This window comes from Chelonia mydas, chromosome 4, assembly GCF_015237465.2.
Source record: "Chelonia mydas isolate rCheMyd1 chromosome 4, rCheMyd1.pri.v2, whole genome shotgun sequence".
NCBI lineage: Eukaryota > Metazoa > Chordata > Testudines > Cheloniidae > Chelonia > Chelonia mydas.
The window spans coordinates 58,985,010-59,010,473 of NC_057852.1; the positions used below are offsets into that span (position 1 = coordinate 58,985,010).

Consider the following 25,464-nt stretch of genomic DNA (forward strand, 5'->3'; position numbering starts at 1 on the left):
AACCTCAGGCGTAGACAGCTCTATGTTGACAGGAGACCTTCGCCCATTGACATAGCTACTGCCTCTCAGGGAGGTGGATTAACTACCTCTCTCCCAATGGCGTAGTAGCTGTAGCACTGTACATGAAGACAAGCCCTGAGTGTTAATCTTGTAGAAGGCAGTTAAAATAGTAGGTAACTTGAACTTGATAAATCTTTTTGATCTAATGGCTGCAGCATTTTTCCACTCCCTCACGCTCATTTTAGCATTGAGCATAGGGCTGGGTGTGTGAGCGTCAGTGGGGATCATATGTAAAAGGTAAAGTTCTTCTGCAAGTATAAGCATGAGAGCAGGCATTGTGTTTTTAATACAGTAGCTGAAGTACAAGGGTCATTTTAAAAATGTGGCATATAACTTTAATGTGTTATACAGAGGCATAGATTAAGTACGTGTATAACTAGTTGCAAGTTTGGGACCCAAAAATGCACGTTGGTAATTTTTTTAATGTACTTTTGTTGTGGATTAAGACTGACCGTGAAAAATCTCTGTAGACTGCCATAAAAATGTATTGTGGATCTTATTATGCTTCCAATCAGCTTGAGTGATTTTTATTTTTGGTCTGGTTTTGAGGATTGTCCATTCATCCATTATTGTTATGGATGCAAGTATATTGAATAACTGCTTAATTTTGTTTCTAGTAATGTCCATAGACATTAGAGACTAGAAATTGTTACTCAATTCGTCTCTCTGTTGTCCTGAAGAGTTTGTAAATGTACCAAGCATAGAAGCTTCCACTGCTTCCCATGGGAGATTATTCCACAGGTTAATATATTTCCATGTCAGGAAGGTTTTCCTACTATACAGCCTAAATATTCCTTTTAATTTCATCATTCTGGTTATATATCCCCTCTTACTATTCTAAATAACTGCAGTGGAGTTTTCCTCTTCAGTCTCATGACTTAAATGGATTTGTGCCTGCTGACATCACTGGTGAATTTTGCCCCAAGTGTGTAAGACTTATCTCATACAGGTGTCAGAATTATTGTAGAAAGTAACATCAATTTTCTAAGGCTGTGTTTCTCAAATTGTTTATCATTCAGTCCACAATGTGCTACATGGGCCGCAGGTCCCCCACAGTCCCCTATGCCTAGAGCCCCTGCCCAGAGCAGGGCCAGGAAGCTGAGCCATGGGCACAGGGCCGGGCACCCAGGACCCAGACCCCCGCATCAGACTGGGCAGCTGAACCCTGGATGCTGCCCGGCAGGGCCGGGTGGCCAGACTGTGGGACACCCCGCTGGGAGGGGCCGGAGAGCCGGAGCCCGGGACACTGTTGTGCACGGCCAGGCAGCAGCTGAAGACCGACCCTGAGACTCCTCCACCTGGGGCTGGACAGCCAGACCCTGGGACCCAGCAACCGGACCTGACCCCAGGAGCAGAGCCCCACCTAAAACCTGGGGATGCTGCAGAACCCCAGCAAAACTCTAGTTCCCAGTGCCCCACCACCACTGCCCAGAGCGCCTCCCCCCCAAAAACCTACCCACAGACCCACTCTCCCGCACCCTATGGCACTCACCAACCCCCTGCTGACAGGAGCGCTCATAGAATATCAGGGTTGGAAGGGACCTCAGGAGATCATCTAGTCCAACCCCCTGCTGAAAGCAGGACCAATCCCCAATTTTTGCACGAAATCCCTAAATGGCCCCTTCAAGGATTGAACTCACAACCCTGGGTTTAGCAGGCCAATGCTCAAACCACTGAGCTATCCCTCCCCCCCCCCCCCCCAGCTATCCCTCCCTCCATGCAAGATGCTGTCTCCCCCTCAGCCACTCTCGCCCCCTACCTGACCAGTATGGCAAATATTGAATTTTTTTTAACACACAGCTGGGCTGCAGGTTGAGAACTGCTGTTCTAAGGATATAAGTCAGAGGTGAGCAATGCCCGCGGGACCCTCCTGCCCAGCCCCCTGAGCTCCTGGCCCGGGAAGCTAGCCCCCGGCCCCTCCCCCACTGTTCTCCCTCCCGCGCAACCTCAGCTCACTGTGCCATCAGTGCAATGCTCTGAGCGGCAGGACTGCAAGCTCCTGGGGCAGTGCAGCTGCAGAGCCGCGGCCTGACCCGGTGCTCTGTGCTGCACAGGGTGTGGCTGGCTCCAGCTGGGTGGCGCAACTGTAGTGCCGCCAGCCACCAGTGCTCCAGGCAGTGCGGTAAGGCGGGGGTTGGATAGAGGGCAGGGCAGTTCGGGTGGGGGTTGGTCAGGGGATGGGAGTGTGGATAGGGGTCGGCGGGGAACAGGAAGGGGTTGAATGGGGGGGGACAGGAGTCCCAGGGGGGCAGTCGGGGCAAGGGTGGTTGGATGGGGCAGTCAGGAATCAGAGGAGGGGTTGGATGGGGCGGCGGGGGGGCAGTTGAGTGGGGGTTCCAGGGGCGGTCAGGAGACAAGGAGCAGCGGGGGGTGGATGGGGCAGGGGTCCCGGGGGGGCCGTCAGCGAATGGGGGGGGTTGGATGGGACAGGCGTCCCGCGGGGGCCGTCAGCGAACGGGGGGGGGGGGGTTGGATGGGGCAGGAGTCCCGGGGGGGCCATCAGGGGGTGAGAATCGGGGGCCGGGCCACACCTGGCTGTTTGGGAGGCACAGCCTCCCCTAACTGGCCCTCCATACAATTTTCGAAACCCGATGCAGCCCTCGGGCCAAAAGGTTTGCCCACCCCTGGTTTAAGTGGATCATTTTGATGTCTTTCTCATCTACCACCAGAGCCCAGTATGTTAAGCAGTTTCTGTTTAATATGTGGTGATCGTTGTTCTATTTCCCTCCATTTTTTAATGAGCATGTTCTGTTTTGTTTTTCCTTTATACTATATTAATACCTAGATTCTTTTCTTTGTAAAGGAATCACAAGGTAGCTTGTCATGCAGTTACTTGTTTTATCCCCCTAGGGGTTGCTCTTTCTCTATATCATCTCAGTATCTTCAGTATGATATTTTAATCTGGAGTGTGTTTGCATGTAATGAATGTTTTGCTGATACAACTCCACAGAAGAAAGTTCTCTTTTGTCTCAACCTTATTAATGTTGTTCATCTTGCTGACTGTGTTCTTGTCAGAACATTCTATAGTGATTTTGGGACTGAATCAGCAGAGTTATGGTTTGTAACTGAATAAAAAGAAATCAGACCTAGCTAGATTATTTTATTAAGCTTACAGTTCAGAGTGAATCTTTGTAAACTAACTTTAAAAAAAATCTTACCCCCCCCTTTCCAGTGTAGTTTAAAGTTCTAACATTCCTATTCTTGTTGTAATTATTGTCAGCTTTTCACTGAAAGGAAACTTAAATTATGTTCTGGCTGAGTGTTGCTGCTAGGTGGTGCAGAATAAACAGATACAAATCTTGGGTTTTAAGGGCTGTGGTTGCAACTTTATTCATAAATTTGATTAAACTCAGTCTGTGATCTGAACTATTAACTGCTACCAAGTTGACACAGTCATTGTGGTCTTCCTGTAATAGGCCCAACTGGCACTAGGAGCTGAAGTACCATAGAAAAATAAGTTTCCACCCCCTATACTTGTGAAAAGAATAAGGGTATGCTGATAGCAATGTGTTGTGCAATAATGCTGTCCCTTTCATCAGTGGTAACCGCAGTCTCAATTTAGCTCACCTGTTCCTTTCTGAGCTCAAGTGTGTGACACAGGGATAAGACATGGCTGTTTATACCTCCAGAGACTCTGCCACAGGAACACCAGGGAATTCATGCTAGTTGGCTATCAAAGAACTCTCCTATTCACAAAAGAATGTGAGCTGTAAACAAGTGGGACCTTGTGGCCCATCAGGTGAACACCTCCATGGCTAAGGAGCTCAGGGTCTCTGTAAACTATTCAGCTTTTGCTTAATCACTACTCTAGTTTCTTTAACCCTTATTCTGCCATGGTCCACCTTTGCTAGGAGCGGTATACCTTCCTAAACCCACTGCAGTACAATTATGGACAAGACATGCAGGGCAGCTGAACAGTTCTTCCGAATCAGCAAAAATTCTTCCTTATTCTGTCCCTTAGGCTTTGTCTACGCTATGCAGCTTTTAGCAACGTGGCTATGCTGCTACAGCCGTGCCGCTAAAAGGCGCTTAGCGTAGCTCCTGCTGACAAAGGGCTGTTCACACTGGCGCTTTTCCTCGACAAAACTTTTGTCTTCCGGGAGTATGTTTTTTTAACACCTCTGAACGACAGTAGTTTTGTCATTCACTTGCCAGTGTAGACAAAGCCTTAGATTGACCCATCCTGTTCAGATCACTAAATAATCAGGATTTGCCTGAGCCAGTGTTCCAGTGTGCGCAGCATTGGTGTGAACGGATCCTACGGCTTCCCTTTGAAGCATACTAGTACATCCAGGCCATATGAGCCGCGAACTGGAGCTGTGAGCTCTACATCTTGCTTGCCGCCTACTTCTGGGCCCAATATAGGGGAATTGCATATGCATAGCCCCGAGAAAAGGAAAACAGTTTCTTTTACTTAATCCCCTAAATTGGTTCCCTAACATACTTAATCTGATTGATATTAGGTAGGACAGATGAAGATGCAAGTAGTACCAGCTTGCTACCTGAACGTTGAGAGCTGACATGTCAGTCAAGTCTAAAATAAATAAAAACGAGTGCTGCAAACCTTCAGAAGTACCCCCCCCCCCCCCCGGAACGTGCCGCCCCGCTCTGCTTCCCCCCCACGCCCCTGGTTTCCCGCAAATCAGCTGTTCATGCGGGAAGCCTGGGAGGGCTGAGAAGCAGGCGGCAGCTTCATGCTCAGGCCCAGGGAGGTGGAGGTGAGCTGGGGCCAGGAGCGGTTCCCCCGCCGCTCCCCCCTCCCCTGGTTACTTGCTGCGGCGCGGGCGGCCCTCCTTGCATCCCCCCACCCCAGCTCACCTCCGCTCCGCCTCCGCCTCCCTGGGCCTAAAAGCACGAAGCCGCCGCCTGCTTCTCAGCCCTCTCAGGTTTCCCGCGCGAACAGCTGATTCGCAGGAAGCTTGGGGCGGGGGGGGGCGGCGGCGGAGAAGCAGAGCGGGACAGCTCGTTCAGGGGAGGAGGCGGAGGCGGAGCCACTTTTGGCCAATTGTTAAATTTAAAAGCCCTGCTCCCCCCCTAGCTATGCTACCTCGCCTCTAGGAGCCAGAGGGACGTGCCAGATGCTTCCTGGGAGCCGCCCCAGGTAAGCACCCCCGGGACTCCCCACCTCGCCCCCTGCAGGTTCCTCTGGCTCTTAGGGGCGGGGTGCAGTGGGCACACACTATGGTGGCCCACGAGACTCTCCTGCCTGGTTCTGGGGGCAGACAGGGGAGGGGGGTGGATGGGGCAGGGGTCCTGGGGGGGACATCAAGGAACGCGGGGGGTTGGATGAAGCAGGAGTCCCAGGGGCGGCCACGACCCCCTTGTGGCGTGAGGAGGGAACCGGTTGTTAAGATTTTGGCAGCTCATCACTACCCCCAGGGGTACGTGTACACCTGGTTGAGAACCACTGGGATAATACTTAGTCCTGCCTTGAGTGCAGGGGACTGCACTAGGGGACCTCTCGAGGTCCCTTCCAGTCCTAGTTCTTACTGCTCAGTACAAAGGGAAGGGGTGAAGTTTTCATGTAGGAAACTAAACTGGAGGAAAAGTTCTAAAATTGATTTTTATTTACTTGGTTTTTTTAACTGTTACACTGACTTATTTCTTTATCACCTGTGCTTCCACAATCCCACTAAACTCATGCTGCAATAGTTCTGCTGAGGTAAACTGTAACTCAAAAACCTCGGCTGCTACTCTGAAATCTGTCAAAAACCTGTGTGATCCTCTAATCATACTACTGCTTGCAAATGACTTGAGGGGCAATTACAAAATGAGAGGAAAATACAGAGAGAGAATGTGAGCTGTTATTTTCCCAAATTCTTTTAGTTTGTTAATGCATGCCATTCCGGATGGGACCATGAATGCTCTTTAGAGATTTGCCTTGTAGTTGTATCAGACCTGTCTACAAATGACATGATCCTCCTTAAAACATTATTTTGGTTTTTTTTTTTCATGAAAACTGTAAACCCTCACCCTACTCCTTCTCCCTAAAGAAGTGTTAACAAAATAAGATAGAAAATGCACAATGACCTGAAGTCATTTTCTTTTGCCAATACTGGCCAGTGGAATGGCTCCATATGCTGCTCTAAGTGACTCTGGTGACCAATCTCACAATAAAGTAATAGGACTGATAGGTAGAGTTCCCAAGACTGATCCAGCCAACTTGCATTAGCAGCACTGGGAGCTCTATGGTACATGGGCCACTGACTGTTGTAGGCATTTTGAATGTTGTATGTCAATTAGATCTGCTCTAAGCAGAGTTAAATAACACGTTTAATAAAAGGTCAGTAGCCATCAGCAACTCATCTACACTATAGTTTCCAATGTTGCTAACATTAAAGGAGCTGACCCAGTGTTGTAACGGTGTTCCATTTTTAGAAAGGTTTTAAAGAGGATATTTGAACACTTGCTGCATGCATACTGGCTGTTACATTTATTATAGTGACTAGTTGTGTTGTCACTATCCCATTGTTTGATAAAGCCCTTTGGAGTACCTTATGTTTGACAAGCACTGTATCACAGCAAATTTTGCTCAAATATTTATGTTTGTAATTATAAACTCCACCTAAGGATCCTTGCACTTATTGGGGGAAATCACAGCTGTAAAATTTTATGCCCTTAAAACCTAATAACCATGAAAAAAATACTTTTCAGAGCAAACTACTCAGATAACAGTTGATCTCAGACAGTAAAATCCTATTAGAATTAATTCCTTGATTCTCATTAATCCTTCCCCTGATTTTTACTGACTTCCCATAACACAAAACACACACAATTTTAGATTCTTGCCTAAAACCATTTAGCCTGCAGCAAAGTGATGCAGTGCTATGTTAATTTGCACATAATCCACCTACAGATTATATACCTAAAAGTTGCTAGGAAGAACAGAAGATTCTCTCAGTACAAATTCATATACAAAATGCTTTGTCAGTAACACATTTTCCAGTAGTGTGGCTTAAAAAGGTCACAGCAACAATGAGTAAAATGGAAAGATGTGGAGATATTTTCAGGATCATAGAAAAGTACTCATAGAAAGTATTTACTTCAATTTCTGACTTTCTCTTGATATTCATATTGGAATCCTCTGGCTCCAGTTTTGGATACATACCGAGACACTGGTGTCTGATAAGTAACACAAACTAGAGCAGTGCAAATATCTGACTTTTCATTTTCCTAGCAGTTCTGGAGGGGAGTGGGGGGAATAGTTTCTGTTCAACCCAAAACAGATTTCTTTCTTTCTCTGTCTGTCTGACTTTCATGGAAGGAAATTTCTAAGCAAAAAGACCCAAAGACTGTAGCATCAACTTATTATTTGAGAAGCAGAATGCAAAACCAACTAAAAATAAAATCGGGACAGATTCATTGTCCATAGTGAGTGAAATTCAAAAACAAAGAGCATAAATTTGTTTAGAGTAGGGGTCGGCAACCTTTCAGAAGTGGTGTGCCGAGTCTTCATTTATTCACTCTAATTTAAGGTTTCGCGTGCCAGTAATACATTTTAACGTTTTTAGAAGATTTCTTTCTATAAGTCTATAATATATAACTAAACTATTGTTATATGTAAAGTAAATAAGGTTTTTAAAATGTTTAAGAAGCTTCATTTAAAATTAAATTAAAATGCAGAGCCCCCCGGACCGGTGGCCAGGACCCGGGCAGTGTGAGTGCCACTGAAAATCAGCTCGCATGCCGCCTTGTCACGTGTGCCATAGGTTGCCTACCCCTGGTTTAGAGTGTACTGATTTTTTTTCTTGTTTAATGTACAGTGCTGTTAGTAACAAAATTAAGAGGTTTATTTTAAACTGGCAATATAGGTTTAACTATCTCCAAGATTCCACCTTTTATCTAAACCCGGAAATTAAAATAGTTGATCATTCAATCCCTTTCATTGGCCTTGAACAAGTGCAACTGTACTCCTCCTGCAGTTCATTCACAATGATGCTTCCAAGATCTCCCTGGCTCAATGCTCTGCTCCTGCTGCAAAATGCAAACTTCTTGGCTTAACCTTCAACTCCCACCATGTGACTCAAGAATCTCTTGATGCCAGCTGCCAAAGGGGCACAGAGCTTGCAGGTATCTCCCATGTCGGTCATGTATATTCTAGTTCACCAAAGAGGGTGATGTGAGATCTCTAATAAAACCTTATGTCATACTGATCCTCACAATCACTGCAAGATGTATATATGGATGATATTTAATGAGTTGTATATGTGTATTGAAAATATGTTTTAAAGTCTGTCACCAACCAAAGAGGAAAATAGGCTTTCTTCCAGACAGGAGGCAATATATGTATCTCTCTCTAGAAATGTAAATTAAGCATTGTAAGACAACACAATGGAAGCCTTATTTACATACAGAGTCAACCAGAAAGGAGCACACAGGAAAAAATAAGCCATGGGGGTTAGCCTGGTCGTGTGCTAAGACGATGAACTTTGGGGGCATATGTTGGAGATGAGGAAGACACCCCTTTATCCTGCACTTAGGAAGTAAACTGACAGCACGTTTACATTCGTGAAAACTGGATCCCAATCAGCCTTGCAAAGGGCTTTGAATGAGGTAAGACTGCCTTAGTCAGGAAGTTAGCCTGTTACGTTTAGTCTCTAACAGTCATGTTATGATTTTGTTTGATATGTAACCCTTCTGTCTTGATTATCCTTACTCACTCTCTCTTAAATCTTGATCATTGATAATAAATTTGATTATTTTCACTATAATTGTATCTCAGTGCTGTGGTATTATAAAAGGAGTAGATCTTGAGCTAAATCAAACAAGCTGGTGTGTGCACTGTCCTTTTGGGGATAGTAAACCTTGTATTTCTGAGTGTTCAATGGATAAGGGGCTACAGGGGAACTCTTCAAAGGCTCTCGAGTAGTGGGGTGCACCTGTTGTTAACCTGCAAGGCAAAATGAGGACTGGCACAGCCCACTGGAGATTGTTTGGATGACTAACACACTGGTGGTGTCAAGGAGCTGGTACCCAGACAAGCACCGGCAAGTCTCCCTCTCGCTGGAGGCAGGGGCAGTAACCAGATGACTCACAATCCTGGGCACTCTGAGAACCACCACATTCCACAATTTAACATTACACTGTGAAACTGGGGTATTTCCCTTGTGTAGACAAGTTCTCAATGGACTTCGTTCAGGAATTGGGGAAAGAAATGCTCCCCACCAACGTGGGGGCTTGATGCACTGTGGCTGCACAGATACTGTCCTTTTGCCACAGGCCAGGGGCTGTAGTTGCAGCTAGGATCCATTTGTGTTCTTTCTACTGGATGGCTAGGCATATGGATTCAGTTACCTGAGGAAAAAAATATATTGCCCATACTAGAGCAGCAACCAGCAAAATTTGTTCATCTATACAGTTAGTAAGTCATTAGCATAGTCAGGACTCAGGGTTTCAAGACAGGGTGATTATGAACACCTGACCCCTGCCTGCACCACTACTATTGGTAGTAATAATGCAGCTGTAGATTTGTTGTGGGGGAAAATATAGACAAACTTTCCTAGTGAAGGCAAAACTGTAATGGCAGATCCAGTGGCCATTCTCGCAATATGTTGCCCCATTCTGCATTATCTTAGGGAGGGAAAAGTCGTGAACAAGAACTTCGTAGCAAATAGATTCTTTGGAGTCCCTCTTTCTGGTTTCTGAATGGAACTGGTGAATTTCTCTTTCGGTCTTTCCATGCCTGCTGAGAATCCTAGCATTTGGGCAACCCTGTGAGAGCCTCTAATGGCCAAGTCATCAACAGAAAGCCTTCCTTTTATCAAAAAGTGTTATTAGATATGTGGACAGCCTCAAGAGAGGGATAGAAAAATTATGCGATGTCTCATTTAAAGGACAGCCCTTCTAACAGGGCAGCAATAATACTTCCCATCAATGACAAGTATTGCAGATTTACTCAGTCCAAGTGCCCTCTGAAGATGGATGGGAAATCCCATTAGATCTGCTAGATGTCAGTTTCTTTGTTTTATTCTGCGGCTCTGCACTGATGTATGATAATAGCTGTCTGCATAAAGGTGTGCATTTATTATAACCTGTAAAGTACAGACAAAATGGGATAAGTGATATACTAAGGGAATGAGCTGTGTTTATTTTATGTTTTTTATAAGCAAACACTCAGGATGTTAGAATTTCGTGGGTAAATTGGGAGCTGCCAATGCTGCCTCTCTGATTAATGTTACTGAAAGATTTTTTTTCCAGTAAAGCTGCAAAGGCAAATATTAGTATAGTTGTACACTGCAATATGTTACACACTTATTTGGTACATGTAATATTAAAAAGCTTTTTAAATGAAACCTTTTAAACAGAAATACTTAGTACTATTGTTTCCCCTGATGTCAAGCTTTAGGGTGGTAAATATTACATGTACAAATAGCTTTTTTGGAGAAAGCCATCTAAGGTACTTACATAGCCTCCATTACCTTAGTGTCTAAGTGCCTCACAATCTTAAATGTAGTTATCCTCCCAGTACTCCATTTATATAGGGAAGTATCCCATTTTGGTTTTGTAATTGTATTGTGGGGATAGTGATGTTAAGGTATCTAGATCTTTGGATAGGCATCTTTTTATTTTAAATATAAATAAAAATGAAAATTAAATTTCGCAGATGGGGAACTGAGGCATAGAAAGACTAAGTGACTTGCCCAAGATCACACAGCAAGTCTGTGGCAGGAAAGGCAATCAACGCAGTCTCCAGGTCGAAGGCTGACACCCTCATCACTGGATCACCCATAGTCCCCTTCAACTTCTGTGTATAAATATACATCTTAAGACATGATTTTTCCTTTGTTTTATTTTAATGTTTTTCATACTTCAAGTTATAAGATACTTTCCCCCCACTCCCCAGTTGCTTATAACATTGCCAGACTTAAACTATTTGGGATGGAATTTTACATGCTGGATGTCTGCCTCAGGCTGGCCTTTAAAAAAAAAAAAAAAAAAAAAAAAAAAAAAAAAGTTTCATCCAGAATGATTCAGCTGTTTCTGAGAATGAGGTAAGGGAAAAATATTGTTTTGCCATGTATAAAAAAAAGTTCGTACAACCATTTGGTTGAGAAGCTCTAGTGATTCCTTGCTTTGAAGCAAGGATTTAAAATTTGGTAGGAGGCGATCTCTCTGTCCGCGATGTGCCTTCAGGGCCGGCTCCAGGCATCAGTGTTCCAAGCAGATGCTTGGGGAAGCAGTTAAGAAGGGGAGGCAGTTCCTCCGGCCATGGCAGCAATTCGGCAGTAGCTTCTCTGTTTCGCCCGTGGCGGCGGCAATTCGGCGGCAGCTTCTCCCCTTTGCCGTCCGCAGCAGCAATGTTTTTCACTGCTTGGGTCGGCAAAAACTGTAGAGCCGGCCCTGTGTGCCTTTCACTGTTTCTGTGAAAATCTGCCCAAATGTGGCCAAGTTATAAACCTTTGACAAAAATCTCAGTTCAGAAGTGCACAGTAGAGATTTGTTAGATCTTCACCGCTGAACTGTGAAGATTCTCCAGTCTTCACCACTTCTGGTATGAATGGTGATGCAAGCTCCATCACCAGAACAACTGGGCATGTTCTAGCCCAGGGCTACAGGGCCTCTGCAGGGCTTGTCCTGCAGTTGCAGCTCCTGGTTGCTGCAGGCTGGGATGGAACCTGCACTGTGAGGAGGGAGACTCTCTCTCTCTCTCTCTCTCTCTCTCTCTCTCTCTCTCTCTCTCTCTCTCTCTCTCTTTCTCTCCTGTGCTTTCCTTGACACCCAGGCAGCATTGGAAGAGGAAGGTGCCTGACTTAAAAGCAAAGTTGACAATAGCTAGCATGGCAGGCAGGAGACCTGGGGGAAGGACTTGGACGGTGTATGTAAGAGAATGGGACTGGAATGAGGAGACAGGAGTGGGACAGGCTGGAGATGGCAGGGCAGAAGGGACTTAGGACAAGACAATTGAATGCTGTCCCAGAGAACTGGCTTCTGTCCCTTCTTCTGCCTCAGAGCTCCTGTGAGATTTAAAGTCATTTAAACCAGATTTTTCCAGCTGGTGACTAATTATGTGCTCTTCATTTTTTGGGTGTCTGATTTGATACACTGGAATCTGATCTGCAGAAGTGATTAACACTAACTGGTGCAACTGAAGAACAAGGGAGCTGTGCTTGAACATACAGAGTGTTCTAAATGCTAAGTACTCAAAACAACCCGCATCTGGTCCTAGGCATCTCAAATTGAGTGCCCACGATTAGTGGCCTTAATATTTCTGTGCCTCAGCTGCCCATCTGTAAACTGCCTCTCACCAGGTTATCATGAAAATAAATTTGTTTGTGAAGCACGATATTCTAGAGGTGAGTCCATGAGGAAATGAATATTCTCTCTTCAATGCAGGGTTTGAATAGTATGCAGTAAATAAGGTATAGGGTCACACTTTGAACAATAAGGATATAAAAAAATGTTCAATAGCTGTTCATTATGTGAGCACCGACCATCCTGTGCACTAAATGAGGCAGGCGCTCTGCAGAAAAAATATTATGTGATCATGTAATGAAAGACTGTACCATAATGCATAGGCATAAGAAGGCTGGAATTAAAGTTGCACAGGCTTACCTTCATTCTTGCATTTCCCAACTTGAGTGCTTGACTTTGCAACATTCAAGATTTTTTAGCAGTATTTTTGTGTGTAATTTCCTAGGTTGTAAACTTCGTAAACTCCTGGAATTTTGTACTTACAATTGAGAGAGAAACTTTGTTATATGGCAGGTCTCAGATCACAAATTCTGCTTCCACTGCAGAGTTCCATGAATGTAGGTAGAGCACAATAAGGGAGACGCCCACCATAGAGAGGAGAATTTTGATCTTACAAGAAATATACTAAAGAATACCTAATGTATTGTTAAAGGCCTCTGGATTATGCAACAATTGTATTCTTTAAAACCAAAAGAGATTCAGCCAAGACAACAGTCTTACAATGTGGTTTTATTAAGACATGAGAATTTCCTGTTTTTATTTATTTTTGTATATATTATATAGTGTGTGTGTGTGTGTGTGTTCTACCTGTATTCATGAAACTCTACAGGGACAGTAGAATTTGATTCAATATCTGCCTCATAGTTGAGAGAGAAATGTTATCATAGGTTTACAAAGCTCTAGGATGTCTAGAGTTGGAACAGGGATTGAAGAGAAAAATAATGTTTCAGACAGAACATCTCTATAAATAATCATGTTTAACTCCATATTCTCTGTTCTGACCTACTGTTCACAATATAATCTCACCTGTATGCATTTGTTCTCTGTTCCTACCTTCTTACAGGGATTTTCAGTTGTGATACAAGAGAGAGTTAAATTAAATGTCCAGATTTTTTTTGTGTGAAATTGAAAGCCCAGTTGGTTTGCCTGTTCTCCGCCACCCCCAAGAAAAAAATAGATGCAGAGGGGAAAAGTGGAATTATGTGGTTGTCCAAGACCTTAGTGCTTGAGGGAACAGTATGTTCTCATAAGCCTCTCATAAATATCTGGGAGATGTCTGTCTTTCTGTTTCATTTTGACTCTACCCTGAAGGTGTATCACTGCTTTGATGCTGTGATATACAGGTAGTAAATAATGCATGAAAAGAAAAATCCAGTGTTTGGTCTCTATCTTATTCTCAAAGTCCTCTGAACTAATATGATATTTTAATTTATGTGACTTTGGATAACACAAGTTCTTTTCTTCTCTTCTATACTTTTATGTTCCATGTTTATGGTGTGTTTAACATTGTATCAATGAATCCTGTTATTTGTATGCAGTGTTCTACAGAGCTTTCTAAATGTACACCCCGTTTACCTTTATTAATCAAAAAGGTCAAGTGTTTGAAAGAATGATTGTAAGGAAAAGATTATCTTAAAAAGTCCGAGAAATAACCTATAGCTTGTTTAGATGTATAGCTTGCAGAATGTCGTTAGTTACTAAGCAATACTGTACAGAGAGGAGGATGTCAGAAAGCATGTGCACACACTCACACAAAAAGTAAATGTTCATGTATACCAGATTCGAATACCCTTATTCATGTTGAATATGTCACCTTACTCCACACACAATTTCACTGACTTCAACAGGGCTATTTGAGCAGTAAGGTACTACTCGCTGGGACTAAAGGTATGGGAATCTAGCCCGAAGCAATTTGCTTACAAAGCATTCCACTCAGATCGAAGTCTCAAGGAAATGTATGTCAGTGTTCAACTAAGTCCTGCTTTGTCCTGCAACACAATCTGATGTGTTTTGTCATTTTTACAGATTTCTGTGAGCTGCAGAGTCAATAAAGAAATGTCCATCCTACGTTGATGCTTGCACCTCATTGACTTGACTACAGAGTTTTCAACAGAAATTGAATATGGCCTAGTAGGATTGACTTTTGGAGAATTTATGATGTCCTCCGGTGTTAGTAGAAGCAAGAACCGGCAGGCTGTGAACCTGCAGGGAGTTGACCCAGAAACATGCATGATAGTGTTTAAAACGCACTGGGGACAGGTAATATAATTCAGTAATACTTGATAGTTTTATTGATTTGAAGTAGGTTGCGTTCATAGAAATCCACTCAAAGCAAAGACTGGTATGGTAACATTGCACTTTCCAGATACAAGCTCGTATTTCACAGAGTTTATTGGCTAACATTAAAACATGTTTAATAATATTATAACTCAATTTTTGAACTACAGTAGGACCTTGCTAATCCACACTGAGATAGACCTCAAATTTGCAGCAAAGAGAGAGATAATGTTGCCTAATGATCTGGTACTGGAATTGAGAGACCTAGATTCTGTTTCCAGCTCTCCCAATGACTCACTGGGGTATTACGCAGGTCACTTATCTTCTCTGTGCCATTGTTTCCCTATCTGTGTAATGGGGGGAATAATGCTTAATCACCTTTTGTGTAATGTGCTTTTAGATCTAAGGGTGAAAAGCTCTTCTGGTATTAATAATTGACTACAGATTTTCAGGTTGCATGGTGTAATTTACATATTACTGGCTTCTTCTCCTTCCGAGTGCTTTTTTAAAAAGCTGTTGTTTGTATTGTGCTGAAAAGGAAGCTGGCCTAGGGTCTTTATTGTTCCTGAAACTCTGTTGTAGGGTTTGAAGAGCCACCTGGTGGCTGATCTTGTGATGACCACTAAAGCCTAGATCCTCAAAGTTATTTAGGCACCTAACTCTCATTGAAATCAATAGAGGCTTGAAATCAATGGGAGTCAAGTTCCTATATACCTTTGAGGATCTGGACTTTAGTGCCACTGAGATGTTAAGCTACCATCATTTTAGGAGAGCTGTCATTAACCTGTGTTCCCATCATATGGACTGATGTGTTGCAGGAGAATCTGTAGTGATCAGCAAATTTCTGATGCCTGAGAACAATGGACCATTAGTGAGGATCTGCACTGGCATCCTGTAGTGAGGAAACTCTAATTTAAACATCTTGTGGTATTCAGCCTAGTCAAGGGAGCAAACTGAGGTGGCCTCTGCTCTGTTATGTGTGGAAGAACAGCTCACCTCAGCTCTGCTGTCTCCCTTGAGGAGAGAGAGAAGGCAGAAGGGGCGAGGAAGTGGTATTGTGATTTAGCCTAAAGAGCAGGGTGGAGCAGTTGCATTTATTACTTGTTCCCAGTGTTGGGCTGATTACTGCAAGAGTGTGCAGGAAGCAGTTGCCACTCTGTTCTCACTTAGCACCTTGTATGATCATATCTTATCTGAGCACCTTTTACCACTGGAAAATAGAATGCTCAAGGCCTTGCAGAGTCTGACCATTAAATTAGTAAGGGTGGTATTTTCACCCATTCCTAATTACTTTACTACATCCAAATTTTAACAAATCCTGCATACCTTACTGAGGGCAATATTTTGATAATCTTTGCTTACACTGAATAGTACCTTGCGTAGGCGCATTGACTTCAGGCCTCTGTTGCACAGAGTTTGTCTGACACTGAAAGAAACTTGCCTAAGACAATAGTATATCTCCGATTTGAAGTACAGTAGAACCTATCTAATCCACACTTTAATAAATGCCAAATTTGCAGCAATGGGGCTACTTGTGCAGTAAGGGACTGGTCAGTGTGAGTAAAGATGTCGCAGTTTAGTCCAGAATGTGTGACAAGTGTGAAGTTTTAAAGATTGATTTTTCAGCGTGCAAAAAGTTTAAAGCATGAAAAGTAAAAGACATGATCTCTTTTTATTCAACTATATATTTTTAAACATGTACACTGGGATGATAAATGTGCATTTGGTTTGTTTAGGTTGTAAAAATCCTAGAGAAGCATGACCCTTTGAAAAATACTCAGGCGAAATATGGGGCAATTCCACCAGATGAGGCCAGCACTGTGCAGAATTATGTGGAGCATATGCTTTTCTTATTAATTGAGGAGCAAGCAAAAGATGCTGCAATGGGGCCTATCCTTGAGTTTGTAGTCACAGAGAACATAATGGAGAAACTCTTCCTTTGGAGCTTGAGGCGGGAGTTCAACGATGAGACAAAAATTGAGCAGCTGAAGATATATGAGATGCTGGTTACTCAGTCCCATCAGCCTGTGCTGCATCACAAGCCCATCTTGAAGCCTTTGATGATGTTGCTGAGCTCTTGCTCAGGAACGGCCACACCAGCTGTGGAGTTGGAGCTGGTCATCCTGCTGAACCAACTCTGCTCTATCCTAGCCAAAGATCCTTCCATTCTGGAACTGTTTTTCCACACCAGCGAGGACCAAGGAGCTGCCAACTTTCTCATTTTTTCCCTTTTGATTCCCTTCATCCATCGGGAAGGAACAATAGGTCAGCAGGCTCGTGACGCTCTGCTCTTCATAATGTCCCTGTCAGCTGAGAACAACGTTGTTGCAAATCACATAGTAGAAAACACCTACTTTTGTCCTGTAAGTTGTTGGGTTTTGGGGTGTTTTTTTTTTTTTTTTTTTTTACCATAAATTTACTTTCTCTCTGTAACTTTTCACTTTTTTGCTTTTTTCTTCCACTATCCTTTTTAGGAAAGATGAATTCATTTTACTTATTCCATAATTCTAAACTATAAGGCTGGAAACCATCCTAGTCCTGTAGAAATTACAGATGCTATCGGGATGGGAGAGGAGAGAGGGATTGGCTGGCAAGGGAAACAGTTTTCACCATTAACCACCATCTTGCTGAACAGAGGCTTCCTTTATCAAATTTGGCAGTAGGGGGCCCTGTTCTGAGACTTTTAAACCAGTATTTATGTTCAGCTTTAGTACTTGTTAGAAATCTAACTTTACAATTTAAACAATAATAAACCTATTACTTTAAAGAGACAACCAATCAACCCTCCCGCAGCAGAATAGCTGTTTGCTAAGCAAATGTTAAACAAGGGTGCAAAGATGGATTTCTCTTGTTTCACTGCTTCTTTGCTTGCCTCCAAGTAAAATAAGAAATTGGGGCCTGAGATGAAATTATAGATGCTACATGTGGTATTTGGGAAAGAGGGCCAAAACAGAGCTATATAGACCACCTGAAAAAAATCACCTTTTTCTGGTTTGGTATTTAATTCTTATTTACATACTATGTGGTTTGTGTTTTAGTCTGGCAATAAAAGACAAGGCACATTTTAAATGGGAAAAGAAAACCTTGTCTAGTTAGCATAGAACTGGGATTTAGCAATATTTGTTCTGGCTTTGTCAGTCACCTCTGCCACAGGCTTGCTATGTGACCTTGGGCAAGTTAACATTTTTGCCTCAGATCCCCTACGTATAATATGTCAATATAATGGTATCTGGAGTATTGAGGCTTATTTTATACATTTACAAAGTACTTGTTGATTCTTGAATGTCTATACATATAAAATGATGGGGTCTGAATTAGCTGTTACCACTCAAGGAAGAGACCTTGGAGTCACTGTGGATAGTTCTCTGAAAACATCCACTCAATGTGCAGAGGCAATCAAAAAAGCGAACAGAATGTTGGGCACCATTAAGAAAGGGATAGATAATAAGACAGAAAATGTCATATTGCCTCTATATACATCCATGGTACGCCCACATCTTGAATACTGTGTGCACATGTGGTCGCCCCTTCTCAAAAAAGATATATTGGAATTAGAAAAGATTCAGAATAGGGCAACAAAAATGAGTATGGAATGGCTGCCATATGAGGAGAGATTAATAAGACTGGGACTATTCAGCTTGGAAAAGAGATGACTAAGGGGGGGATATGATAGACGTCTGTAAAATCATGATTGGTGTGGAGAAAGTAAATAAGGAAGTGTTATATATTCCTTCTCATGACACAAGAACTAGGGGTCACCAAATGAAATTAATAGGCAGCAGTTTTAAAACAAACAAAAGGAAGTATTTCTTCACATAATGCACAGTTAATCTGTGGAACTCTTTGCCAGAGGATGTTGTGACTATAGCAGGGTTCAAAAAAGAACTAGATAAATTCATGGAGGATAGGTCCATGAATGGCTATTAGCCAGGATGGGCAGGGATGGTGTCCCTAGCCTCTATTTGCCAGAAAATGGGAATGGGCCACTTGGTGATTACCTATTCTGTTCATTCCCTCTGGGGCATTTGGCATTGGCCACTGTCGAAAGACTGGATACAGAGCTAGATGGACCTTTGGTCTGACCCAGTATGGCTGTTCTTATGTGTATAGAAGTCCAGAGTATTTTTATTCAGGATATTTTTCATTGATTACTGCTTTGCCCAGCTCCGAATCAGAGAACATTCTGCACAACCAGAGATTATGGCCATCAGTCAGAAGCTATAAATGCAGATTTTGATTAAAAATATTGTGTCAATAACTATTTAAATTATAAATATCTTTCTCCATGTGATTTCTCTCTCCCCCCCATTAATTGCTAATAAATCCTGCACTGTGGCAGCTTTCCCTGCCCCCATGGAGACAACCCTCCACAGAGCATCAGAAGGGTATATGGGTAGGAGATTGTGTCTAGGACTCAAGTTGTGTATCACTTTCACTGCTGACCCAGTGCATGCTTGCTGGCAACATCACACATGTAAACTGCTCCAGTTCAGAGAAGCAGTAAACAGTCCATGGCAGGGCCTGGTAATTGCTTGGTCTGAGCACTCCTGCAGTGAAAGAGATGTCTCCTGTGCCAGACATGCAGGAGGCAATGCATTGGCATCACACTCACACCTTCCCCATGTGCCAGCTGCCTCAGGCAAAGGCAGGCGTTGGGACTGTTGATAAAAACAAAAATGACCACAAAACCTCCTTCTCTTCCTACATGAATATTCCCACATTTAGACGCAAATCCTGAATCCAGTAGCTAGCCTGAGTAGCCAGGCTGGGACAAGGACAAGATGTCTTCCTCCCCAGCCAATGGCAGAGTTGCTCACTGGAGGCTAGTTCTTCCTAATGGCCCTTTTTTGATCAACCTTTCAACTCCATCCTGCAACCTCCTTGGGGAGATAGTGTGGAGCAGGGCTCAGACCAAGCCTGAATTTGGTAGCAGCCTAAAAAACTTTTGATGATTTACTTTTACAATTCTGAACACCATACCCATACATGGCAAATAATGAAGCAGTCTCTTGCACCGAGAGGCTCTGTTTGACCTAATTTAAATAGATACTACTAAAGAATACATGAGCTTGGTTTTTCAATTGTCCTTCAGATAAATACCATTATTGAATCTACGCAATAACTTTCATAATTACATTTGCCAATTAATTTTTAAAAAAAAGTCTTTAGTATAAAAAGATAAAAGCCAACTATCTTAACCTACGAACAGCGGGGAACTGTGATTGACAAAAAGCTTTCTTAATTAAAGTGATTGTCAGAGTGTGTTAGAATCAGATTTTCTGAACAGTAATGAGACTAGTCCAACTCTGTAATAAACTCTAATGCAATCTTACGGTTTATGCTTCTTGTTTCCCCTGGCAGGAATTTGCCTGCCAGTACTAAGTCTTTTTTTATGTTGATCTTAACAGAATCCAGGGCCAAATTTTGCTCTGGAACAACTCCACAGGCATGAGTGGTGTCACTCTAGATCAGAGGTCCCCAAACCATGGGGCACGCCCCCCCCAGAGGGCTGTGGAGGAATGTTTGGGAGGGCACATCCGGGCCCTCTCTGCTCCAGTCCTGCCCCCAGCCGTGTCCCCATCCCGGCGCCTGTCCCCATCCCCAGCCTTAGCACAGCTCTGTTCCCAGTCCCCCCTCAGCCTCGGCTGTAGGCCGTGGCTCCATTCCTGGGCCGGGATCGAGGTGGGGGGCGAGACTGTGAGAAGAGCAGCACCTAACTGCGGGCCTGACCAAAGCCCCAGTTTATGGGGGGTGGGGGGGTGGACAAGGGTAAGGGGGTTGCGACCCTCAAACATTTGGGGACTGCTGCTCTAGATTCTGAGATCAAACTTGGCCCCAGTTCCCTTCTGCTTGGGTACATACAAATAGAAAGATTAAAAGACTTCCTTCCTGCTATTTCCTAAGAGAAGTGACACAAGCTACTTTGATTTACTCCACTTAAAACTAGACTGGACAAAGTGTTCAAGCTTAGATTATAGGGTAGAGGGATGGATTGCATGAGCCATGACATGGTCTACTTTTCTGAGCATAGGACTAGGAGACGAGCTCCTGAGCTTCATTCCCAGCTCTTATATAGACTTCCTCTATATCTTCGGATGAATAATTTGATTTATTTGCCTCAGTTTCCTTCTCTGTGAGTTGAACATACCACCTACTTCCCGAGATGTAGTGAGAATTAACGTTTCTAGAGGGTTTTCTGTTGTAAAAGTTCACAAATACTGAATATTTGCTAGTAGTTACAAATACATCCATTATGTATTGGCTTTGAGAGTGCCCACAGTTTGTGGGAGGCCCACTATGAACACACAAGATATATAGACTATCACCAAATAACTCACAACCTTGTCATAATCAATCATTGTCTTATGGGCATCACAGAAGATGCGAGTCATCAGAGGGGATTGATGTATAGAGAGTGGCCTTGAGGACCACCTCATAAGGGCATTACAGCCATAGTTAACAGCATGGACGAAACCCTGGATATGCTTGTTGGAGAAACAGACAGATAGTGTGTTGGCACTGGCGCAGCATTGTTGGAGTGAAGGGAAAGGGGAGATGTAGAAAGAGACAAAGGAAGTCTTTCCTATCTCTGTTTTTCTATTATCTTAGCATTTATGGTTCTGTCTCTACTGATTAAAAACAGAAAAAAAAATACAAAAATCCATGAAATAACCCCCCAAAAGTACCTTATTTTATGTGCCCAGTTACAGAAATTAAGAAGTTCTTGCTTTTAATGTTTGACATTTATCACTTTATTTTTTTCTGAATTACTTAGTGTCAAGCTTGTACATATAGCTATTAATTTCTAGCAATAGCTATGTTTAGACCTTAGCCACATGGTAAAAATCCTCAAACTGTTTTGGCTAAATAAACTGCAGAAACTGCTTCCAACATAGATTCTGCTTTTGAGAACCTTATTTAAGTAATTCCATGATGAGTTGTTTGTGAACTAAGTAAAAATGTTGTATTGCATAACAACAACTTTTTTAAACATTGTTTTTTCACAGCTTCCTGAATTCTATCTTGCCTGATAGAGTGAAAAATATGTAAGGAATAACCTTCTCTAAGGTGTGGGGTGGTTGTGAGTTTATCACTCCTTTTTTGTGTGTAGTGAGGCATGAAGTTGAAAGTCAGTTTCATCTAGTTCCAGGAAGTGAATTTGTCTCTTAATGAGAACTGTGGATAGTACTCAGCACCTCAGAACCAGGCCACTTATATTTAGGGGCCTAAATATGGATTTATGAATACAATGGATGGATGGTTGAATAAATGGCAGATCTAAAACCAAATTCCTGTTGACTAATCCAGTGCAATGCACAAGTAATGCAAAGCATCTAATGAAGATACTTGTTCCTGCCCAGAGTTGTCTGTAATTCTGATATGTGAATATAAGGCATTTGTCCTATGCAGAAGTAATTTTACAGGCCAGTTAATTCCTTTCTAATCTGCCCCATCCCCTGCCTTCCTTCACTTCCCTCTCTCTGCTGGAAAAAACAAAACAAAAAAACACCTCTCTGTTAGGGGGCTTATACCTTCACCCACTTACTTCCCTGGTCCTTCTTGCATGAACAGAGAGCAACAATACCCGAAGTCCAAAGGTGCAAACATTTCGATGTTTATTGGGGTGAACTTCCAGCAAGCATGATTCCAGTTTCCTTCCTTAGTGTCCCCCTTCCCAGCTCTGACACCATAGAGCCTTACACCTGTGTCACTTTTCCCATTCCTGCCCTTAGCCAAACATGATTCCTATTTCCTTACCCCCATTCCCTGGTCCCATTTCGCCCTTTAACAAAACATGATTCCAGTTCCCCCACCCCCATTCCCTGTTCCCATTTCCCCTTTAGCAAAACATGATTCCAATTTCCTTACCCCCATTCCCTCCCCCCCCCCCACACCCACTTCCTGATTGACTGCAGACTATATAGTAAAACTTGAGTTCTGCTTAGCTATACCTTAACCAATCATTTTCCTGAAATTTAACGAACCAATCCTAACATATTGTAACATGATTATGTAACCAATTATATCCCACCACCTTAATTAGTTTACACCCAGCAAAATTAATTATACAGCAGACAGAAACAATCACAGAACCAGACAGAGATTATACAGACAAACAATAGCAAAGTGGGAACTATAATGACAAAACAATATAGAAGTGAGGATTTCACATCCCAGCTATTGATAAGTGAGTTCTTGCCAGACAGGATGCTATCAAACTAAGTTTCCTTTTACATTTTCTAGACACTTCCCTTTCTCTGGAGGCAATAGGCACTATCAGGACAGGATTGTATTCCTAACAGCCCAATAGCACCTTCTTTCAATGTGACTAGTTTGGAATGTGAGGATGTGACCGGTTGCTTCCGTTTATGGCTGCTTCTGTTGCTTAGCCAAAGGCCTTAGCGTAAGAACAGGGCCTCAGACTGTCACAGTAAGAGAAGGCCCTTACACCGCCAGACAGTGATTTTGATTCTTTCTTTTATATCTCTATAACTAGCCAAGTGATAAGAATACATCTAAATTCTTAGAATACAGGCCTTTACAGACAGGCCTGAATATCTATATCCTAACACTCTCCCAAAATTCTTCTTAGAAATAACAATATATTTTCCCCCAAACTATATTATGGTATGAACAATGCAAAGTCGTCTTCTCATTTTCTTATCCAGCATCTGAACCTGTGATCACTTAATATACATCTACACAGTTTTTGTTTATTTTATTTTTGTTTTTTCAAAGGGGTGGGAGAGGCAGTGCGTTTCAGAGCCCAGATCAGTTGACTCGGGCTCATGCTACAGGGCTAAAAATAGCAGTGTAGATGTTCAGGGTTTGACTGGAGCCTAGGCCCTGAGACCCAGCAATGAGGGAAGGTCCCAGAGCCCGGGCTTCATCCTGAACGGGAAAGCCTGTACTGATATTTTTAGCCCTGTAGCATGAGCCTGAGTCAGTTGACCTAGGCTCTGAGACTTGCTGCCGCAGGAGTTTTTTTGTTTGTTTTTGTTGTGTAGATGTGCCCTTAGTGTCAAAGGCTAAATAGATACAATTTTGTGTCTTGCTGAGTGCATAGTATTTAAGCCTTGTCCAGTGACCTTCTGGAGGAGAGGCAGAAAATAAACACCTAAAACTAACCCTGTCCTTTAGAAGGCTGCTGAGTCTCACTTGCCACAACGGCTTCACAGAGGTTTTTCAGGTGCCTGAGGCAATATGTGAAACTGAGCCCCCACCCCCATACCCCTTCAAAATAGTTACCGTGTTTGAAAGAGTTTAAGATGAAAGAGTTTAAGAAGAGCTGAGAGGTCTTGCGGAGTTAGAGGGAACCCTGACCTGTTGAGTCACTGCTCTCCCTGTGGTGATAGGGGGGCTCTGCCCTGTGTGTGCCTGGCAGGGGGTGTTCCCACTTTCACACTTCCCTGTCTTCTGGCCCCGCTACCAGCAGGAGTGGCATTCCTGACCCTGCTTCTACCTCCAGGCTCTCGGCCTGGTGGATTCTTTTGGGCCTGGTGCAACATTTCCAGTGGTAGCAGTGGTGGGATCTGAGGCAGGCAATTTGCTCACTGAACTGTCAGTGGCAGGTGGACTATCAATTGCCTCTACTTAAACTAGTTCATAATGCCACTTGATCACGTTTGGCCACTCTGTCATTTTGGGGGCTCTGTCAAATGGGGGCTCTGGTCAAGCTGTCCCTTTTAGGCCCCTCCCACCCGCTTTTAACTTGTTTTTAAGTCATCCTGGTACTGAAGTATGTGATCATAAAAATAACTTGAGCTGTTGCTATAACTACTCGTACTCCAGCTTCTTAGTCTACATCCTGACATAAAACAAAAGAAACAGTGCAGCTCAGCAAATCTAAGTATTACTTTTTCCACAGTATTTTTATATCTGGCTTAATTATGCCTGTCTACAGAAATCTGTCTTCAAAGTTAGGTGATTTAGGAATGGAGAGCATTCAGGGATACTGCCTTTGCCCTTTAGGGTGAGCTACCAGTTGTAATAGATTTAATTAATGCATCCTCAGGACTGAAATCCCCATAAAATTAACTTTTGGGTCTCTGTTCTCTACTGTCACAAGCATTCATTTTGTAATAGATAAACCACTTGCTTTGGAGCAGGCTCTCACCCTCTCACATTATAGGGGTCAAGTGGGTGTTTGTGGAGAGTAGGGATATTCTTGCCAAGAATCTGCTGCATGAAAGCTGAAAAGATCCCCTTGTGCTTTGGTCCTAATGACCACATTAAAGTGAGGCTCATTTTAAAAAGTAGCACAGAAACTGTACAAAATCATGAGAAAGAAGGAAAGATGGAGCTGTGGACAAGATAATGGCTGAGAACACTGTGGTTTGGTAACTTCTTATAAAATCTGTGACTTGAAACTGCTCATGACTTTAAGAAAATACAGTAACACTTTAACAGGTTTGTAATGGTGTATTTTATATTTATGGTCGTAAAACTACAGTGTTATACTTTACATACAGAAGATGCTGTGCAAGTATCTTTACTCATTAACATTAGCAACAATGCCCATAATTTCTCCAAAGAGTCTTTTCCCCTCCTCCACTTCTCCCCAGTGGTAAACAGAACCTATAACTATTAGGAGTGACCATTTTCCTTACTATATCTGGCACCATGAGTTCCAAAGCCTAAGAACAAAAGGCGCCAGATGAGTGATGCCTGAATGAAGTTGTGCTTGTTGCAGATGGGATGATCCTACTTCCTATAATTCATAATGGAACTGCTCTGTATAGTCACCTATAACCATAAAATGGTAGCCCTCAATGATTCCCTCGATATTCATAGTTATGGAGTTCTGAAGACAGTGACTGGTGTTTTTCTGATGTTTCACCAGATGGTAGAGAACATTTAGAGACTGGTACTAGACTGGAGAAAGGTGAAAGCAGGAAGGAACAGATGTAAAATGATCTTCTGAGCATAAAGAAA

At 43.0% G+C, this 25,464-nt stretch overlaps 1 protein-coding gene across 8 annotated transcripts in view; it reads left to right on the plus strand.

The window, feature by feature from the left end:
• FHIP1A (FHF complex subunit HOOK interacting protein 1A) overlaps positions 1 to 25,464 on the plus strand; it is a 134,507-nt gene that overhangs the window by 66,913 nt on the left and 42,130 nt on the right. For 6 of the 8 annotated variants that reach the window (XM_043545808.1, XM_043545809.1, XM_037897386.2 and 3 more), the window contains 2 exons: positions 14,278 to 14,511; positions 16,266 to 16,892. In XM_043545808.1, the coding sequence (XP_043401743.1) occupies positions 14,407 to 14,511; positions 16,266 to 16,892 (732 nt within the window). In that variant the 5' untranslated portion in view covers positions 14,278 to 14,406. Of the gene's footprint in view, positions 1 to 7,982; positions 8,131 to 8,414; positions 8,614 to 14,277; positions 14,512 to 16,265; positions 16,893 to 25,464 lie in introns of all 8 variants that reach the window. The other 2 variants (XM_043545810.1, XM_043545811.1) reach the window with 2 other exon arrangements.